The sequence below is a fragment of the Aptenodytes patagonicus genome, chromosome 16, assembly GCF_965638725.1.
Source record: "Aptenodytes patagonicus chromosome 16, bAptPat1.pri.cur, whole genome shotgun sequence".
NCBI classification, from domain to species: domain Eukaryota; kingdom Metazoa; phylum Chordata; class Aves; order Sphenisciformes; family Spheniscidae; genus Aptenodytes; species Aptenodytes patagonicus.
The window spans coordinates 3,451,537-3,472,907 of NC_134964.1; the positions used below are offsets into that span (position 1 = coordinate 3,451,537).

A 21,371-nucleotide genomic window follows, 5' to 3' on the forward strand; every position below is an offset into this window, starting at 1 on the left:
TCGCGCCCCGCCCCTCTCCGCACCGCGGCGCGAAACCCCGACCCGACCGACAGCGGCGAAGCTGGGGCCGGGCGTGGCTCCGCCGGCACGTGACCGGGCCTGCGGGGAAGGGGCGGGGTGACCGGCTGCGGACCCGCGTCACGTGAGGGTGGAAGGCGGACGGCCGTTGGCGGTGCGGGTGGGTCACGTGGGGCGCCGCGGCGCCGCCCCCTTCCGCGCGGAGGTCCGAATCTTGTCCCGCGCGCGCTTTTCTGCCCGCCTGGCTCTCGCTCCTGTCAGGCGGCGGCGGCGGCGGCCATCGGGCGGGCGGGCCGCGGCGGGGCCGCTCCATGGCGATAGCGCGCGTCTTCCCCCGCGGCTGAGGGCTCCGCTCCCCGCCAGCGCCCGGGGCATGGTGGGCAGGGTCGCCGTGGCCGCGGCGGCCGCCTCCCTCCCCGGGAAGGACGGCGACGCTCAGGTGGGGACGCGGACGCGGGCCGGGGCGCCGCGCTGTGAGGGCGGAGAGGGGGCTGGCGGCGGCCTTGGGGAGGCGGCGGGGCGGCCTGGACGGGGGGCGCGGAGGGCGCCCCTTTGTCGTTCGCGCTTGACGCAGCGCGGCTGGTGCGACGGGGGGAGGCGTAAAACGCCGCCGGGGCGCTGCGGGGCGGCTGCCAGCCCGGTGCCCGGCGCCGCGCCCTCGCTCGCAGCCCGACGGCCGGCGCTGGGGAGCGCTGCGCAGCCCGCGGGCCGAGCTGTCATGAAATGCCTTCTTGGGGTACCCCAGCGGAGCCCTCGGTAGCCTTGGGAAGAAGCGTTTTCAGTTTCAGATGATGCGATTTCAGAAGAGTTCAGTTTTTAATAGACTAGGAGAGTTATAAAAGCCTTTGCGAGCCATCTTTCTTGGAGTCATACACATAAATTTTTTTTAATGGTTTGAATTATGAGATATGAATTCTCTTGTGTATTTTAAAAGGTATAGTTTCTTCTTAAGATATGTTAGATGTTTACGGTAGGATCATGCATCTTTAAGGGATGTTGAAATTCTCTGTGAAGTGCTCTACAAATGATCTGGCGAACTTCTCAAGGTAACCAACAGGTAGATCGTCTGAATTAAAGCAGACTTTCTGAACTCTAGTATTATGAAATCTTTGCAGAGCTGTTCTGATGACCTTGTGGTCACTTTCAGTTTTGGCGGTCTCCAAGTTTCAGAATGGGATTTTTATTTATTTGAAATGGCAGAATCTTTATTTTGAGCTTAGATGGCTTTTGAAAACATGGAGATAAAGTTGATGCGCACACATTCACAGCGCATTGACGTGAGTTTTTTATCCTCTGAAAAAGTACTAGTGTCGCTAGTAGATACTACAGATACTGTACTGCTTTATCTCACCATACTAAGTCATCTTAAGTTTTTAAAAACTAAGATTAATGTTGAACTTTTTTATAGCCATGCAAGAAACGGCGAGAGGAAGATACTTCCATAAAAACAATCACAAGATATTTTTCACCATTAGCAAAACCAGTGGATAAAGCGTTGTCACCACCAAAACCCAACAATATATTGGATTATTTTAAAAAGACATCTGTAACTGAGAAAGCTACATTACCAGTTGTAGCTGGAGAAAATAAACCACCATTGGATGCTGATGACAAAGACTGTAAGTCACCTTTTAAACCACCTTTAAAGCGGAAGAGGAAAGGGAAGAGAGTTAGTTTAAATAATAAGCTAAGAGAGATGAAAGAATCTGAGAATGAACATGAAATAGAAATTAGTAGTGATGACAGCAGAGAAGCAACAGGACTGAAACAAGACAGAACTGATTTTATTGGTACTTGTACTTTAGTTGACCAAAAATGTGCAAGAGAATTAGCAGAAGATAATGTGCAAAGAGAAAACTTCTCAAATGCTGTCATCTACAGAAAAAATGCAAAGAAAGTTGGTTCTGAAATAAACGGAACAAAAAATAGGATAAGAAAATCAAGGAAAATGAAGCACAAAGTAAATATGGATTTGTCTGAAAGTTCTTCATCTGAAAACCAGCTGAATGAAAAGTGTAAAAAGGAAACAGAAGATAAGAAAAAGATGGTATCTCCTACAATAGCAGTGTGTGACATTACTATTAGTGACTCCAGTTTTGAAGTTCATACGGGTGATAAGACTTCACAGGTAAATAATGGTACAATAACGGTGTCATTTGAGGACTTCTTGAAGAGCCAGGGAGAAAATAATGTGGATTGTGTTGAAGAAGACACAAAGCCAACAATGGACAATTCTGCTACAGCAAATGAAACGGACAAAAGTGATAGTATTAGTGACCCAGAAAAGTGTGAGGAATCTCAACAGCTGCCACTTAGAACAGTAACTGTCCTTGCACAAGTTCATTCCATTCCCCCAAAATTAGCTCCTTTACGTAAGGAGCAAAAAGGCTCTAGGAAAATAGCTTCTATTTTTTTGAAGCAGAAAGGATGTGTAGGGGAAAAAGAAAGTAGCCCACCCCTCTTGGACAATGAACAAACTGAACAGGTTACTCAGAAAAGAAAATCTAATGTAGTTATTGAGGAAGAAGAATTGGAGTTAGCTGTACTAGAGACCGCAGGGTCTGATTCTTTGAAGCCAAAATGTACTCTGGAAGAAAGGCATCAGTTTATGAAGGCTTTTAGACAACCAATATCAGATGTAATAAAAAGTGGAGTTAAAAAGGCACCCGGAAAACAAAAGCAAGCCATTGGAAAGTCTTCAAAAGAAAAAGGAGGACCTGAAGATGACATTGCTTCAAATAAAGGATTAGAAAATGGAGTACCAGAAGATTATGTGGACAAACGTACACATTCTAGTCCTGAAAACAACAGAACTAAAACCAAAAGACCTAAAAAGTTTCAGAAAAAAGGTAACAGAAGAAGAAATGCATCAGAAACTAAGGAAACGAATGTCTCAAATACTAGCAATCATAATGAAGATGAGGATTCAAGAGCTCATGTTCTTACTAAGGAAAACACCTTAGATGTAAGAATTTCATCAAGTCCAAAAGTGAATGAGTTAAGGAGGAGTTTAAGGCAAAAGAAAATCAAAACATCAAAAAACGTTACACCTGAAAAAAACAGGATTAGAAATACCTTTTCTGAAGATGAATTAAGTGGCTGTCCTTTTCAGACTTCTACACCAAAAGCAAGTAAGCAGTCCTTGAAGAAAAGTAACGTGTATAAAGCTGAGGTGATTACAGTGCCCTTTGATGGAAACAGCCCAATAAGGTAAACATTTTAGAGTGTATTCTACCTTTTTGCACTGTGTTTTCCTGCAAGTGTTTTAAGAGTAAGACACAATTATAAATTGATTGGAATGCATACCAAAGCTGCATAAGTACTGATCACACTGGATAATAATACAGAAGAACCAAAGTTGACTCTATAAATGTGCTTGCACTAAAGACATTAAAAAAAACCCAAAACAACACAACAAAAAAAAAAACCAACCCACAAACCACCAGTCGGGGGGTTGCTTCTGTTTGCAGCACTGTATTTTTAAAGGCTTTTGAAAATGAGATTGGGAGTAACATTTCCCTTTATTACAAAGTAATAATTTCATAATGCTTTTTTCTCTAATTAGAATGAGGTTTACACGTATCAATGCGACTACAAAATCAAATAAAGCTGAAGCAATGAAGAACGAAGAGTTTAACTCCAAAAATACAAAGGTAATTTATGTAACAGTTTGTGTTTCAGTATTTTCTCATTTACTATATGCATATACTTGCGTTAATATTCAGTGCATTGTGATAGCCTAATGTAATACAATATGACAGTTCTCAGATGCCCTACGGAAAGAGAATATTACTGTGATTTATGATAGAATTTGAGATAGTTTCTTGTACAGTTATTGTACCTTAGATTTTAAAATATGTTTTATTAGTATAAATCTACTTTTCATAACAGAAAAATCCAATAAAATAGTATGCTCGTGGTGTGCAGCTTCTCAGGATGGGACATAGTGTTTGGGTACAGCAGAACAGCTTATGCTTAAGAACGTCACTGCCCATATTTCATTTGTTCTTCGGACAAATTGGAGGATCCCCTTGTAGGGCTCTCACTCCCTTTTGAAAAGTATTTATATCATCTTGGTTTGCTCTGCCTTTCTATACTTTCATTTTCTTTTTGATGCCAATAGAAGTTTATAAAAATCTTACACTTTTATGAGTGTGAAAAATTATACTAATATGTGAAATACTTACCTAGCAATTAATAGCAATATATTCGGTATTTTTGTTCTTTTGTACTTTGTTAACAGATAAGCTCTACTTCTAAAAATATATCCAAAGCGAAACAGCTGATTGAAAAAGCAAAGGCTATACAGCATAATAGATCAAAGGTTAATGAAGACTTAGCAACTCCTGTGAGGCGCTCATCTCGACAGCGAGCTCTTGCTGAAAAGAAAAAATTACAAGAAAATGAAGTGAGCCTGTATACTTTGTAGAGGAAAAAAAATTATTCTGATGTTTTTGTGATTCATTTAAGCAACAAAAATGTTTCTTATCTTGCAAACATTTCTTTTAAAAAATCAAATCAGGTAGATATCTGTGCAATGGTATGGTAAATGTAAAATAGTAAAGTAACTGCCAGGCATAGACTGGAAAGCTTATCCTAATGAAGATCTATAAAATGCAGCAGATGATCACACTTTAGAAGTGACTGTTTCTCTTTCCTAATGGACAGCAAGGTGTCTGTTTCAAATGTGTATGTTCTAGACATTTGAGTTTAGATGAGAGTAATTCTGGCCTTCATCTATATATTGGAGATCTTATTCTATATACTATTTATGTGTAGACAACAGTCATAAAAGTATTGTATGATCTTCAAATTGTATTTGCTAACTTCTAAGCTCTCTAGCAGTTTCTTCAGTTTTCTCAGTACTGATCGCTAAATTGTATTGTTAATAAAGGAGGAAAAGTTGTGTTTCCTTTCTTGTTTTGTTTTCCCTCTAGGAATCGGTAGTAATTTTAGATTCAAGCCTGAGTAATGCCACTACTACAGTGCAGAATGTGAAGCAAAAGAATCTTCGGAGCTTAAATGATGTTTTGGGGAAAAAGTCTAGAAACTTGAAGGTTGCGAAGAACTCAGATGGTAATTGGGTCTTACTGAATGTGTTTAATTTTTATTACAGTTATTGACTATTATAACTTTATTTTATAAAGCTGCCTTTGCAGTACATTCATCTCTTCTGATTTTTTGTATAATATTCCGATATATACCTTTTATTTTTATGATATGAGTTAAGAGCGCAGAGGTTATTTACACGTGCTGCTTTGATTTTTCTTCATTCAGGGAAAACTATGGTTGTTCGAAAAACTGCCAATAGTGTACTATGTTTTGTTGTCTTCTAATTTAAGGGGTTTTTTTAATGTTACAGAAAATAACATCTGTCGTGATGAAATAACTAGAAATATAATGAATTTTGTTAAAATACTCAACTTTCCCTTAAGAAAAGTAGATTTCCTAATGTTATTAAATGGAACTTACAGATAGTGAACAGAGAAGCAAGGTTAGAATCCTATATCAGTGCTAATCTAATCATGATTTCTTTTTAAAGGAAAACTGGGATATCCATCTTCCTTCCTAGGCAGAAATGCTCAAAACTCTGCAGGTGAACCAATTGTGATCTTTGATGAAAGCAGGTCAGTTTTCAAGACTGTAGTTGCTTAAGAATCAAAATATATTTCAAGGTTACTTTAACATTCTCTCATTTTACAAATTTAAATACACTTATTGAAATGTGATATACGTGTCCATGGTTTTTATACTGATCAATATGTTAATCTGCTTGTAAAATTTTGGGGGTTTTTTTGAGAGTTCCTCAACCATTGTTGAGCCATTTTAGATGGTTGAAAATGTAGTTGATGACTGATAAAAAAGAAATCCTAAATTGCATATAAAAATACAAAACCAAAGTGGATTTTTTTTTTTTTAATTAAAATCTCTAACACAAAATTTAAAATTAAATGTAAACTTACTACATTTAAATTAAATTTAGTGTTCTCCCAGACTATTTCTAACTCCTGTGTAGAAGTGAATGTGATTAAATTCTGTTGTAAGCCTTACATAGCTGGTAGTTCTAATGGTGTGGGGTTTTTTTTTCTATTTTCATTAAAGCCAAGATGCATCTGAAAACTCTCAAGATGATGATCAGTTCAGAGCAAAACGTGAATTCTTGATGAGTGGATTGCCAGAGTCACTGAAAAGGCAGATTGCAAAGAAAGCAGCAGCAATGGAAGCGTACTCTCTTGCAAGTTCATGTTTTAAGACTGTTGTCCATGTACAGCAGAAGGATGACTGTAAGCTTTTGTTCAGCCATTGTGTAAATGTATATAATAATTTCTAGTAAATCTGTGCAGAAAAGAAAAAACTTGAACAGCAGAACTTGCTATTATGACTGGAATAACTGGCAGTTTCCTCTTGTTTTGTGTCGCAGTAAGAAAACAAAACTTAAAAGTTCCCAGTGAGATGTTTTTGCATACACAATTTACAAATTAAATTGATGCTAAAGTAATGTATACATTTATGAGCGAGGATGCAAAATTCTTAACATTTAGTCCAAAAAGTTAGTCTTTCAAGTTCTGTGTTGGACTTATTGGGGCAGAAACCATTTCCTTCTGACAAAGGCAAAATATTTCTCAAAAGAGAAAAGAACAGCCTGTTTCTTTCCACTAAGTGAGGGAAAGGGAAATGTTCTTATGAAAGGGCATGACAGAAAAGCAGAAGATAAAATAGCACTTAACAGAGTTTATATTTGCAAACCAACCAATAAGAAAATGAAATCCTTGGTGAGCATCTGTCCCACAGAGACCCGGTGAGGGCACAGGTTATTATTTAGAGCAAGCAGAGCCCAGGAGCAACTTAGTGGAGAAGTGTTGTATGCAAAAATGTACCAATTTGTTCTGCTTGTGGGAGGTGGAATTAATAAAGATAAAAAGTTGATGCAGTGCAAGTTAAATAAGCTTGGCTTTGACATGATAAAGCTGTAATTAAAACCATTTACTCTTATTTACTGTAGGATGTTTTTGTCTGTGACTGTATCTCTGTTTTGTTAACGAAAGTTTCCTCTTGGTGTTTTGTTTTTGGTGGGGGTTCTTCTGTAGGTTATCCAATGTGGAAATTGAAATCACCGTCGTGTCCTCTATTAACTAAGCTAAGGAAACTGAATACTGAAGTCACTAACGTCACAAAAATCACTCTCTCACTTGGTGAATTTTCCACTGTGAATTCAAAACTAACTGGAAACTGTTCTGCACCTGTGGTTAGTACTTTAAAATGGGGACTTGTGTTACAAGAAAAATGAAAAGAAAATTGAAATTGTTTTGTTACTTGTTAGGACTTCTGTTGTTTTAAAAAATCCTGTAGTTTGAATCTGTTTCAGTCCTGGATTTTTTTTTTCCTGCTTGCGTGTGATTTACCCATTCTGCATTGTAACATTAGACAATTCTCAAGGCTTTCTGTTAATCTCTGGGTTTAACAAGACAGCTACCAATTTAAATTATACAATGTTATTCTTTGTAATGTTTTCAAGTAATTTTTTGTGTGTGTGTGTGTATTACAGCTTTCTGGCCAACGATCAGTTTTTCCAGATACATTCAGGAAAGACTTATTAGATGAGATCATGTCTTCTAATTCTCAATTTCCTGTGAGAAAATACTTCTACAAGTTTCTGAAAAAGCAAACGGAATGGTTGGGTTTTGAAAACAATATACAAGGTTAGTAACCTACGTAGGGAAAAATAAACTCGCACTCTCACTCTCTCTGGCATAAAAAGGCAACTTGGAATTTCCAGAAGTATGTCAGTGAAGGAATACTGTTCTTGGAAATAAATTGGTCCTCACATTTTAGGCCACTTTAACCAAATTCTTCAAATATGGCTTAAACAAATGCATGGTTGTAATGGACGTAGCTTGAAATTTTAAAAGGATGTGGTGGTTGGTTTTTTTTTTTTCCTTAGAAAGCAGAGATGGCACTGCAAATTCTGAGGTAAATCAGAAACATTCTGACAATTGGAAGGAAACTAAGAGGAAAAGGAAAGAAACAGAAGATCGCAAATCAAAAAGAAGAAAACAAATTGAAGGTACAGAGACTGAAATAAAATCCAGAGTTTCCAGGAACCTTATTTCTCCCATATCTGGAGAAAAACAAGCAGAGACAGGACAAGCCACGCATTTGGGAAAAAACAAGACCCAGAAACCAGATGTTAGGACAGAAGACGCTGAATGTTTATCAGAGCCAAATACACTTTCAGGTGACTGCATTTCCTGTCTGATTTTTAATTCTCTTTGCATTGAGGGAAAGTATATATGATGTATGTCAGCTTTCCACTGTGATGCAAAACACATACCTAGTCTTAATATTCTACTAGACTTGATCAACTCTTTTGCATGAAGAACTACTTAAAAAGGGATAATATTTTTTCTGTAGGTGTTGAAAAGGAAGACATGCTCTGGACGGAAAAATATCAGCCTCAAGATTCCAGTGAACTTGTAGGGAACAAGAAAGAAATTGAAAGGCTACACAGGTCAGAAGTGGGAGCATGGATCCATTCTTAAAATAACTCAAAACATCATATTACTTGATTATGCTCAAAGAAGCGAAGTCAATTATTTTACACTATGCTTGCATAACACTTACAGGATATATATTTGTGGCTTTTGTTTTGGTTTATTTCCAAAAAGTTGCAGAAACAAATTGTCAGTTGGTCTGAATGATCTTTTGGTCATAGTTTCTTTTGCAGTAATACCTCGGTAGCTTGTATGGTACAAAACAAAAACACAGATGAAATACTGGATTAGGCTGTGGGATGGAATGGAATACTTAACTAATGCCCTTACAATTTTAGTAAAAATTATTTTTTGTCAGGTTATTTAAGCTTACACATTATGAATGAGAGATAGCAACTTAGCAGTACTTGTCTATACTTCCCTACAAGCATGCCTGATCCTGATCTTGATGCACTGCCTCTGCTTTTGACAGTAATTTAGCGCTCAAGTCCATCTAATACATTGTGCTTTCAGTTAAATTTTCTGTATGGGTTTAAGTTATTGTTGTGGCTCTTAGCAGAATTTAAGGTTCCATCTGACAAACAACACTAAACTATGAATGAGAAAACAAACCATGGAAAATGCTAAGTAGTTTGCCAAGTGACTTGTTTTTATACCAATCAACTAATAGAATGGAGAATGAAGAAGGAATCTTTTTTTACAAAAGAATCAAACAAACCCTGAACAATTTATTTCTTTTTTAATCTGAAAGGACGTAATAAGTTTCTGAGAGGGATACCAAGTGGCTGATGTCACCTGGTTTTATGTTCGGTTCCATCTGAATTTGGTTCACTTTATTCAGCAGTAATTTTTAATTTTGTTCTGTTCCTTCCTTTTATAGTTGGTTAAAAGAATGGAAAAAAAGAGCTGATTGGGAAGAAAAAAGAAATCAGAAAGGGGAAAAGGAGGACAAAGAGCATGAAGGTGCTGATAGAATTAAAAATAATATATATAGCTTCTCTTTGTTCAAGTTGGCATAAAAATGACGTGAATCCTTCCTTTTCTTTTAAATAATTCTACAGATTCTTTGGACAGCCTTGACTTTAAAGATAATAAGTCTGATATTGAGGAAGAGACTAGCCTTTGCAATACAGTTCTGATAACTGGCCCACCGGGAGTGGGGAAAACTGCTGCAGTATATGCTTGTGCTCAGGAGCTTGGTTTTAAGGTTTGTGGAGTCCTTCCGTCAGTGCCATTTTTCTTATTTGTAACTAGTGGTATGAAAGCATTTGTCATACAAGATGTCTAAAATTTTTTAATGTAAATTAAATATCATTGCAGATATTTGAAGTCAATGCCTCTTGCCAGCGTAGCGGTAGACAGATATTGTCTCAACTAAAAGAAGCTACCCAGTCTCATCAAGTGGACAAAAAAGGCATTAATGCACATAAGCCTTGCTTTTTTAACAGTTGTAGCAGTGCCAAGTCACCAAGTAAGTTTCATGGTTGTATCTGGGTTTTTTTGTTTGATTGGGGTTTTGGAGAGGGGTTGTTGGTTTTTTGTTGGGTTTTTTTTTTAGGAATGGAGTTCCCAAAACAATTTTTAGTCATCAGTTGTTTAAAAAAAATAGCAAATTTCAGCTTATCTGGCCATAATAATAAGAAATGCTCTGTTGGTTAACACAACTACATACCAAATTAAATAATGACTTTATCAAAATGACTGACTCTTGATTATCTTAAGTTATTTGTGTAGTGGTGGAGTAAGTGCTATGGCACTTGAATAGAAAGTTGAACAGAAAGCATTCCCTATAACAGGAGAGAAGTAAAATAAGCAGAAATCAGCACAGTAAACCTGTCCTGTACTAGATACAAAACTGGGATTGCTGTAAATTTGCCTGAGAAATGTCAGTTTGAGATTACGTTTCCAGCTTTAATATTAAATGTATCTTGCAGAAAAAATGTATTCTCCAAAGAAAGTTATTTCACCAAGAAAACCTCCACTGTCACCAAAAGCAGCAGGATTAAAACGAAGCTTGCCCCCTAAAACACTTGCAAACTATTTCAAAATTTCTTCCAAACATAAAGGTAATGATGGAGCAGTAACATCTCAAGAAAAAAATAAAGGTAGGTATCACTATTTAATAATTAGTTACCTTTGGAGATGGAAATGCTACACTGTACTACTGTATATGTGGAGCTGTGTGGAGAAAAGAGTAGAGCACACTTACTACACTCCAACTGCCGGTAAGAGTTGCTTAATGCATCTCAGATACACTTAACTACATAGGAAGTAGTCATTACTCTGTATTACAGGAGAGTTAATTAGGCTACAGACTATCTGAAGTTCAGTAGGCTTTCCTTAGTTGTTTGGTTTGGGGGGGGTGTTTGGGTTTTTTTCCGGAGCATTTAGGTAAGAGAAGATAAATTAAAATGTGTTTTTAGAAAAACACACCTTTATATTACCTCAGTGCCTGTTTCAGGTTGGTGTGGAACAGTCATTGTGCTGGGGGGGGGTGTGTGTGTGTGTGTGTGTATCAATCAAAATCACTGCCACAGAATTAAGAGGTCCTTTAAAGCCAGTAAATGTTTGATTACAGACTGTGGATTTTAATACATAGAAAGGCACACTGAAATCTTTGAGTCTCTTAATATTGGAAGGTATATTTCCAAATGTTTCATGGAATCAGGAAGTCTTAAAGACAGGTTTTTAGAAAGGAAATAATATATTTGGACAACCAGTACTTTTGCACAGACAGTACAGAGGAATGCATGAGCAAAATTGCTGGATTGAATTGGGGCAATCGAGTCTAGTCCCTGTCTTTTCAGGCAATCGTATTGCACTGTCTTGAAAGACTTATCTACTCCCTGCCCCTGAGATATCGTAGGTCACAAACAGGTTAGGTGCAGAATTAATTCTATAAATAGTCAGCCCTTCACCAAACACTGCTGAATTCCCAAAAAAATTGTTGTTTGTTTTTTTTTTTTAAACAAGAGACATTATAAAAGGATGTAGGTCAGATTTCTAAGTTTTCATGTCAGTGTAGATTTTCTTAAGCAGTTTATACATGGGGTGTTTTTGAAACCAGTGTCTAGAATGCATATTAAATGGTTTCAGTCCTTCTTTACTTCCTACTCAATTCTTTGCCCGTCTGCAGGAAATACTCAGAATTCACGTGAAGAAAAGAAAGATGTTCAAATTAAGTCAATAAACAAAGAAGTAGAAGGAGGAGAACACAACAGAAAAAGTGCAACATCTCTCATTCTTTTTGAAGAGGTAAAATTCACGTGAAATGTATTGATGTGAGCAATAGGTCCTTTCGTTATGTTTAAAGAGTTTAACTTTTTTTCTCCCCTTCCTCCTTGAGACTTCTAGGTAGATTGAAGTATGAGGGTTATCAACTTCTTAAATTAATTCAACATTTAATGATTTCATCCTCATGAGTACTTTTTTTAACCATGGGTTGTTATTTTAAAAGATAAAGAAACTACATCTATCAGCAGTTGTTCACTGTTGGAACAGTTTGCAGGATTCTGCTAATTTAATTCCTTTGATTATGCCGAAAGTGTTGGTTTATAATTTTACACTACTTAAATGCACTGAGACACTTTAAAAGTCACCATTAACACCCCAGTAATTACAATATCTAAGCCCACATTAAATTATTCTTCTCTTTAACCTCTTGCCCAAAAATGTCTTTGAGTCTTAAACTAAGAATACAAAATTGCAGCCAAGAATGTAATCTTAAGTAAATAAAGGAGGTATAGCAATGTTGCCAACTGTGGGTTGATCCTACAGATCACTGGTGCAATTCTATTAAAAAGAAAAAAACAAACTTCAAAAGCCACCTGGACATGGTCCTGGGCAACCTGCTCTAGGTGACCCAACTTGAGCAGGGGGGGTGGACACGTTGACCTCCAGAGGTCCCTTCCAACCTGTCTGTGATTTTGTAAGCTTCAGCAGGGAAGACTGATCGGAGTGGTGTGTGCTAACAAGTGAACTTTACCTGAAGCGTGTATACTGTCGCTGCCCATGCATGTTCAAGAAACCTGTATTAATGTTAAGTCTTACTCGGTCGTTAACAGTATGACTGCATTCACAGCTTGTAGCTATTGTTAAAGCCATTGATACTTTGCGCTTCATTTGCTTTCTATAGGTAGATATAATATTTGATGAAGATGCAGGATTTCTAAGTGCAATAAAGACATTCATGGCAACTGCAAAGAGACCTGTAGTTCTTACTACCAATGGTGAGTAGTGTTTGTTACAGTAATTAGGCTTTACAGACCGAAGAGCCTCTTTTAATAAGATGGTTTAAATGGTGATGGTTGAATACAGCTCCTAAATGTAAAACTAAATGAGTGGAGACTATAAAGCGAGTATTTTAGTATTTGAATAAAGATACTGGCTGCTGTAATGGGTAAAGAAGATAATTAGTTTTGAACGTAATGTCGTGACGGTTCACTGATATCTCCTTATATAGATCCAACATTCAGCTTAATGTTTGATGGCTATTTTGAAGAGATCAACTTTAGAACCCCTTCCTTGGTAAGTCTGTGTTCAGAAATGCAGATATGTCCCAAGCAAGTAATTGTCAGCTAATTTAAGTTTGAAACGTAAATGTTGGTGTAGGTTTATATTTATCTGATGTAATATATCTGTTTCATCAGAAGACTATTTTTGGGGGGTTTTATGCAAGGATGTGTAGGATGTATTTATCTTTACATGTAGAATCTTTATTACTAGCCGGGAAGATTTATTGTCTTAACCATTTAGTATTTGAGAGAATTACAATAAGAACATCACTGCATCACTTAGTTTAGTTTTTAGGATGTAGTAAATAATTTCATAGATGATATATCTAATAGTTTTGATCTGAAGGCTGACTGTGCCAGTATTGGTTCATTCATTAAAAAGTATAGGAACTATTCTAGAAATATTATGGGTTATTCCTTTAATGTAAACACTAGTATTCTGTATAGCAAATAGTTTTATTTGCAACTATGTCTTATATGAAAAACCTAAATAAATGAGAATCAGAAGAAACTAACTTTTGAGAAGGGGAATTTCTTTAATGTGAAATTGAAAATCTTTTGGGCTACCAGACAACTGCAGAGTTGAAAGAAAGAAAGAAAAACCTTTTAAAGTTAATATAGTTCACTAAAACCTGTTCACTGGTGATGAGAAACAAGGTGTGTGTGGTTTCAGGAACATAGGCAGAATATGTGTGGTTTGTTTGGTTTTAATTAGTTGAATTTCTAAATTTAACTTAATTCTCTGATGTGGACTGTTTAGATTTGGTACAGTATTCTGCTTTTCTATAGAGGTTATAATGTAACTGTAATCTAATCTAATAAACTAATCTGTATTAAAAGGCAAAATGTATCGCAAGCATAAACAGAATAATTTGCTTCTGTGTGACTATTGAGTCTGATTGGTAAGAGTTGTTTTCAGTGGTCTTTGTCTAACTTTTGTTTAGATAAATGCTGCTAGCTATCTTCAAGTGCTGTGTCTGGCTGAGAATCTACGAACAGATGTAAAAGACTTAGCTGCTCTGTTAACCACAAATAACTGTGATATCAGACAAAGTGTTCTCTACTTACAATTTTGGGTTAAAAGTGGAGGTGGATGCTTGAAAGACAAATGTTTGACACATCATGGTAGGTTGATTTAATTTAATTTTAAAAATTCTCCATCTTAACATGAATTTGATTAAATCAAACCATTCTTAGACATATATGAATAGATGGTAACTTTCTGAAAGACTCCAAAACATTTGGGTAGGGTTTTGGGGGTGTTTTTGGCTACTTCAAAGCCTTGTATATATGCATAAGGAACTAAAAGTTTGATTTTTATTGCACCTGTTTATTACCCATCATTATGGTACTTAATTATCTCCCTTTCCTCTTCTGAGTAGCTGTCATGGTTTAATCCCAGCTGGCAACTGAGCACCACACAGCTGCTCGCTCACTCCCACCCCAGTGGGGTGGGGGAGAGAATCGGAAGAGTAAAAGTAAAAAAAAAAAACAACAAAAACCACAAAAACAAAAACAAAAAAAAAAAACCAAAAAAACAAACTCGTGGATTGAGATAAGAACAGTTTAATAATTGAAATAAAATAAGATAGTAATAATAATGATAATAGAATATACAAAGCACGTGATGCACGATGCAATTGCTCACCACCCGCTGACCGATGCCCAGCCAGTTCCCCGGGCAGTGGCCCCCCGGCCAGCTTTCCCCCACTTGATATACTGAGCACAACGTCCCATGGTATGGAATAGCCCTTTGGCCAGTTTGGGTCAGCTGCCCTGGCTCTGCCCCCTCCCAGCTTCTTGCTGGCAGAGCATGGGAAGCTGAAGAGTCCTTGACTAGTGTAAGCACTGCTCAGCAACAGCTAAACCATCAGCGTGTTATCAACATTATTCTCATCCTAAATCCAAAACACAGCACTGTACCAGCTACTAGGGAGAAAATTAACTCTATCTCAACCAGAACCAGGACAGTAGCAAAATTGGGCAGAGCAGGGAGCCAGTAGTAGTTTCCCTTCAACTCGGAGTTTGCAGTTCTTTATCCATTCAGCTGAGTTATAGGTAATTCACCTGGAAGAAGCAGAACTGAAAATAGGAGAAAAATGGGACAACTAGCAAGCAGGCAGCAAGGGTAAGAACTTGGTCCCAGAGGATATAGGAGGAGTATCTTCAACAGGTGTGGGTGAGTGAGACAGCGTGTGAGCGAGCGACAGAGAGAGACTAGTGGGGCATAGGAGGAAGAAGAGACTATTTCAAATGGTTACTTGCAAAGAAGGGAGAGCGGGCAGATTGGCAACACTTAAAGACATGAAATGGGGATGATATATGGGCATGGGGATGACTAATTTCAGTTGCTATATTCATTCAGAACTGCAGCAAGAGGTGACAGTTATTTTAGAAAATTCCTTTAGAAAAGGAAAACCCCAACTTTAGCAAAGAGGGGAAAAATCAATTTCATGATGCAATTGTTTCTTTTCAAGTAAAGCATGTTATCTTTGTGCAGGAGGAGATGAGACAAATAAAGCAGATCATGTAATTCATTCTGAAAAGACTGTTGATTCCAAGATTGATTTTTCTCAAGTTGATGCACGTCTTCAGGAGTTTCCAAAATGTGATACAGGCTGTGTAGAGACGTTGCTCGGCCTTAAGAATATCCTGTTGCCTTCAGAAGATTTGTTTACATTTCTTAAGGTATTTTTGTAGTTGACTAGCTAATACTTTGAATGATTGCCAGATAACTGAGTGTAATTGTCACTATGAATAGCATCTTCTTAGAAGCAAATCTCTTTGAAAAGCTTTGTTGTAGAATTTAGGGGATTTTGTTGTTGTTAAGCAAAATCTGAACTGGGGCAGTCTCCTGCAAGCAACAAACAGTCCCTCACCTCATAAACGCAAAGCCAGGAGTATGAGATTTTCTGTAATAACATTTTTATTTTTTAAAAAAGTATTTGAATGTATTAATAAATTTTTCATGATGATTATTTTACAGCACAAAATCACAACCATGGAGAAATGGAATAAATTGATGCAGCTTCTCACAGAATTCCAGATGAAGAAAATGGATTTTATATATAGTAATCTTGAACTTATTCTTCCCTTACCAGTGCAAGTTCTTTCAAACCAGTCTGAAGCCTCTAACTCTATACTTCAAAGGACTACCATTGTTTCTTCGAAAAACAGATCTACTAACAGTTATTGCTCTGGAAAAAGTAGCTCTGGAAAAAAGTCTAAAAAGACAAAGAACCAGAAAAGGCTTGATATATTGGATGATAGTGACTTATTTGATACTGGGCTGAACTATTCAGCTGAATTCATAACTTTGCCATCAGATAGTCCTATGTCATGTGCTGAAGTGAATAAAGAGGAATCAAAATTTTTGATGAATAAAGAAGAAAAAGAAATTAAAACTAAAACCTCGGCAAATGAGAAAAGGTCTGCTCTTGTTTTGCAGTGTCTGAATTCACTGACTGAATTTGTGGAGAACATGTCTTTCTTGGATTGCTGTGTAAACACTAACACCGAGGAACCACTGGAGTTTTCCAAAGATGAAGGATTTAATTGGACAAATGGCAAAATCAAAAATGGTCTTTGTGATGAATTCAGTATAGAAAATACTGATTGGTGGAGTTCCCAGAGCTGTAGTGAAATAAAGGCAGCTATTGAAGCACTCAGTTTTAACAAATGTTCTGTTAATATTTCACAAAACTTGGAATCCTCTTTGAGTACCAGTAAAACACCTGAAAGTGATCAACTGGAGGGACTTACTTTGCATATTTCAAACACAAGAAATTATGTATCCTTCAGTCAGTCAGCTGATTCAAGGTAAGACTTTGCTAATATTTCTGGAATATAATGCAGTTATTTGTCAATAAAAGCATTTCACAGGGTGTAGGACTGTTTCAGATACTATGTATACACATTCATACCAAGATGAATGTTGTCAGTGTGTCTCAAAACACTGGAATACGTTGTTCACTTTACTTAAATAAGCTTAAATTAACTGCTGGGCAATCTCTGCAAGAAGTGACTTTTCTTGTTTGGATAGCCTGACTATAATGTTATTCAGGAATGGTAGCCTTAATCTGGTCTATTTACTTTAGAAACAAACAAACAAACACCACCACCACCCCCAAAAGAAAAAGAAAAATCTAAAGGAATGGCTTTTTCAAGACAGACAGATGGACTGAAATGGATTCTGCAAGTACTAGACATGCAAATTTTTCATCCAGTGCCTGGTCATATTGAGTCTGTATTAGATGCGTAGGTGTTGCTTGATGAAGACCTAACAAAATTCAGAGCAAAGTTACTGCAATTTTTTTGTAGTACCTTATGCTACCGAAGAATAGCCTTTAATATATTATAAAAGATCAAAGAATACATTGCTGCTAGCAAGTGTGGATATGAAAGATTATTTTTAACATAAACAAGTCATCATACATGAAATTGGCATAATAGGTGAATAAAACCTATTCAAGTGTCTGAATAGGAAAATAGCTTAGACTTATTTCTGTAAGTCAGTACCCAGAGGAGCAAGGTCAAAATGGAGGTAACCATCTAACCTGTGACCAAGTTTGGCCAATATATCATGAGTTATTGACATTCTGGCAAATACCAATGTATATCAGATCCAATCGCATGACGCTTTTAATTTTTGAAGACCACAGACGCTTTCAGTTACACTGTCTGGCAGATGTACTAAACCTCACATACATAACTAGATTGTGAAGACCTCCCCTGACTAGACTCCATAGTTAAGCTAAGAGCATTGGCCAAACAAACTACTGTCCCTCCCTCCTGTTTCTGTCTCCGAGTTGCAGCTTTGTGATGCTGTGTAAGCAGCACACGATCAGAAGTTGCAGGCATCTAATCCATTGGGACACAGTTTTGGACATCGGTGTGTTTAACAGAGTTTTAAACCAGTGGGTTTTATCTTAGAACAAAATAGGGACTGCATATTCTTGAACAAGAAACAATAAAGCTTCATTTTCCATTTTAGCATTCACAAAAAAGCACAGAAGAGGCTGGCAGTCATCAGAACTGTATTTTCCAGAAGTCCTTTAAACCTGGGTAATAAGCAAGCCAGCATACTTGAATACCTCCCCACTCTTCGCTGTATCTGTAGGTCTGAGAAGCTTAAAGAGCAAGGGAAGACTAAAAGAAGGTAAGTTTTTTTGGTTTTCCTAAATCTTGCTACATTTCAAGATACAACGTAGTTAAGAATTTTAATAAAATATTTTTTCAAAAAATCCTAGACAAGAAAGGTGAACGTTTGCCTATCTAAATAATAAAAGTGTTGCCTTGTATTTGGAAATAACTTTGTTCTCTTATAGTCACTTTTACTTTTCTTTTTATAGGTTCTTGCATTATCTTGAAGGGATTCATCTCGAAATACCCAGACAAATGATAAATGATCTGTCTTTGGACTTCCCTTAAAATTGCTAACAACAGAAATACTTTGTGCCTAATGGTGGTATTCTCACCATAGTTTGATTTTTTTATTTTTTTTTTTAAACGACATTATTTTATTGTATATTCAGAGCCATTTGTATATTAAATTTCTATAAGTATTTAAAATAATGTATATATCTATCATCATGATAGTACTCTCCACAACTGAAATGTGGGTTTGTTTGGTGCTTGTCCAATAAGTGCATTTATAATATTTAAATGCACAAACTAATCAATGGGAACTACTTCATACTATCTTTCTCTGTGATTTGTGTATCACATAGCAAGAAGACCTTTTGTAACGACCAACTGTCACAACTTCCACAGCAAAGTTGCTTTTTTCTGAGGAGACCGTTTTTAATAAAAGAAGCTTGTTTCTTTCTGAGTTTGCAGTTAAGTGTTAAATAACCCTGGGTGGGAGGGGGGCAGGGAGAGGATGAGACAAGTCTTCTAAAATGTGAATGACTAAAAACACCTCTTCACAGTAACAACTGGGTAACAAAGTCTTCACAAAGCACTGTGCCTCAATGTACATATATTTGTATAAATTCGTTTCATTTTGTTATTTACAGCTGTCAGATCTGCATGTTAATCTCCTAAAAAAGTAAAGAAATTATTACTGTAGCTCAAGATGGACTCAGAGATTAGGCAAGATTTTGTAAATAACAATTATTCCAGTGTTACTTTGGGTTTCAGTAATATTTAACTACTTCTAGTCTTGTATATTGTGTTCTATTTTTATACTTCATTTTGTATTTGACAAGACTTCAGCCTGATTATTTGTGATTGAATCTGTTTTTATATGACAATAAATTTGTGAGACTTTGGTACAATTCTGAATATTTCTGTTGTATGAAAAGTAAGACTCCTAAAACTTTATGTTTTCAGTCCATAAAGATGATGTTTAAGGGTTTTTTAACTGGAAATATTTCAACCATGTAGCTTTCCACCTTTATATTGCAGTTGGACTGTTCCTCTTCCTCAAACTGAGTCAGACTGGTGCCATGCAGAGGTACTCCACTTATCTCAGTGCTTCTGTAATAATAAGGAAGGCCATTTTCTAGTACATTCTGTTCTCATCTTATATTTTTCATGTCTTAGAGATGTTCAGGAATGAGAAATATTTATGAAAACAGTAAATTATTTTAAGCTTCTGCATTGTAGATAATAATCTTTATAGCTTACTCTTTCAGTAGCCCAGAATTATCAAATAAGAATGAAATAAAGTGGTGGCTGTTAAAATCTTAATGGGTTGTATAGTATCAATGGTCTAAGCAACTCCTGTACATTCTTTTGTAAAAATAAACAAAATTTTAAGATTTTTTTTAAATAAAAAAGTAAAAGTGTATCTGTTCACTGCTTTATAAAGGCAATCTCAATCTAACTAGATTACAGTGGGGGCCTACATAAATTGGAAACAGGCCCCATAAAGTATTATTTTAGGAAATTCGTTGGCAATTTAAAAGATAAAGTAGAAAGCAATGGGAGACAACTTACCTCCTTTTGAAGTCAACTCTCTGGTTCTAATAACTGCCTTAAGAATTTTTTTTTATAGAATATCCAGGCTATGGTGTCCGCAAGGAATCCAAAAGGTAAGGTGGAATTCAAGTATTTCACTTCTCGGTAAGATACTTGTGTGCAATTACCACATAAAACCAACTCAAGCTAGTTTGAATGAAAGATAATCTACTTGTGATGATTTATTTGAACTCCAATAAACTAGCAACTTTGCATTTTTATGCATCAAGTATGAGCATCTTTTGTATGCTAGAAGCAAGCAAGTTTCCATGAGGGATAAGTCTTGAGGAAAAGAGATCTGGGGCTGGTTTTGATTAACTCAGCTTAAAAGGAAATGCTTCACAAGATCCATTTCAGTACTGCGGAAGTCTCCTACCTTTGATTCAAAAAGTTTCCCTGCAATAGCGTGGGCCCTGCTTAGTACTTTATACTGCCCATCTAGCTAGCTTACGTGTCTTACATAGTAGGGCGCACAACATTGCTTCCACAGTGTGAAAGCGTAATGTAAGAAAAAACAAGCTTCTCCTTGGAGCAGAAAACACCTTTTCTTCCAAAACATAAAAATCAGCTTCAGGCATCTTGGGAATGACTGAAGATACCTGGAAAGGAAAAAGACAAACCCCATGCCTGCGATCTACCTAAACAAAAGAATTCAGTGAAACCAGAAGTAAAAAACCCCTGGAGTTTCACAATGACTCTACACCCTGTTTAAGAAGCAGTAGTTATTACTAGGTGTACAATAATTTAAAAACAAAAAACCAACAAACATGTTCCTGTTGAAATCTCAGTCAAGTTTCAAGCTTTTCTTTCTTTTTACAGTCATTCCAATATTGCTTTCTAGAATGTAAATGAAGGTGACGTTATTCTACAATCCCATGAGTAATACAGAAAAAAGCAGTTAAGCCTTAGGCGTGTTCTTGCAAGCATATGCTGTATCAATACTAACGCAGAGTAGAAGTAGGAGGATGGAAGGATCTCTTTGCAAGCAAGACTATCTCGGTCTTTGTAAAAGCCCTGAAACAGGGCAAGATGTATCTTGACAGCCAAGGGCGGGGAAGGACATGTCCCTCGCAAGTTGCAGAAAGACACTCAAGTTCAGCCATCTGAGTGTGACACTGAGAAAAATGATGGGGCTACTGACCAATGCGGTTTTTTGGTGGTGGGTTTATAGGTTGTCTTGAATATAAATAACCATTTTGCAAATGCCATACAGATTCTCTTCTATATTTTACAGGATTTGTAAGGACACCACAAAGATTAAGCTAGCAAAAGAGCTTCAATGTATGGCTTGCAGGAAAATTATCTCTGGGGAAAATTAAATTGATGTTTATATTGTAGTATAGCACAGTTCTTAAAGGGTAAGTGCTGAAAAGAGAGGTTTTAT

The 21,371-nt window shown here is 36.9% G+C and overlaps 1 protein-coding gene across 1 annotated transcript; it reads left to right on the top strand.

Moving 5' to 3' along the window:
* Positions 1–391: 391 nt before the first annotated feature.
* On the top strand, positions 392–18,508 carry ATAD5 (ATPase family AAA domain containing 5). The gene is made up of 23 exons (XM_076354111.1): positions 392–754; positions 1,427–3,228; positions 3,584–3,671; positions 4,262–4,426; positions 4,956–5,094; positions 5,561–5,645; positions 6,121–6,302; positions 7,107–7,264; positions 7,565–7,718; positions 7,961–8,254; positions 8,431–8,527; positions 9,391–9,473; positions 9,572–9,717; positions 9,831–9,981; positions 10,445–10,615; positions 11,647–11,765; positions 12,646–12,739; positions 12,973–13,037; positions 13,969–14,149; positions 15,525–15,712; positions 16,011–16,843; positions 18,018–18,182; positions 18,376–18,508. The coding sequence occupies exons 1-23, from the start codon at positions 392–394 to the stop codon at positions 18,452–18,454; spliced, it is 5,802 nt and encodes a 1,933-aa protein (XP_076210226.1). The 3' UTR covers positions 18,455–18,508.
* Positions 18,509–21,371: the final 2,863 nt, after the last annotated feature.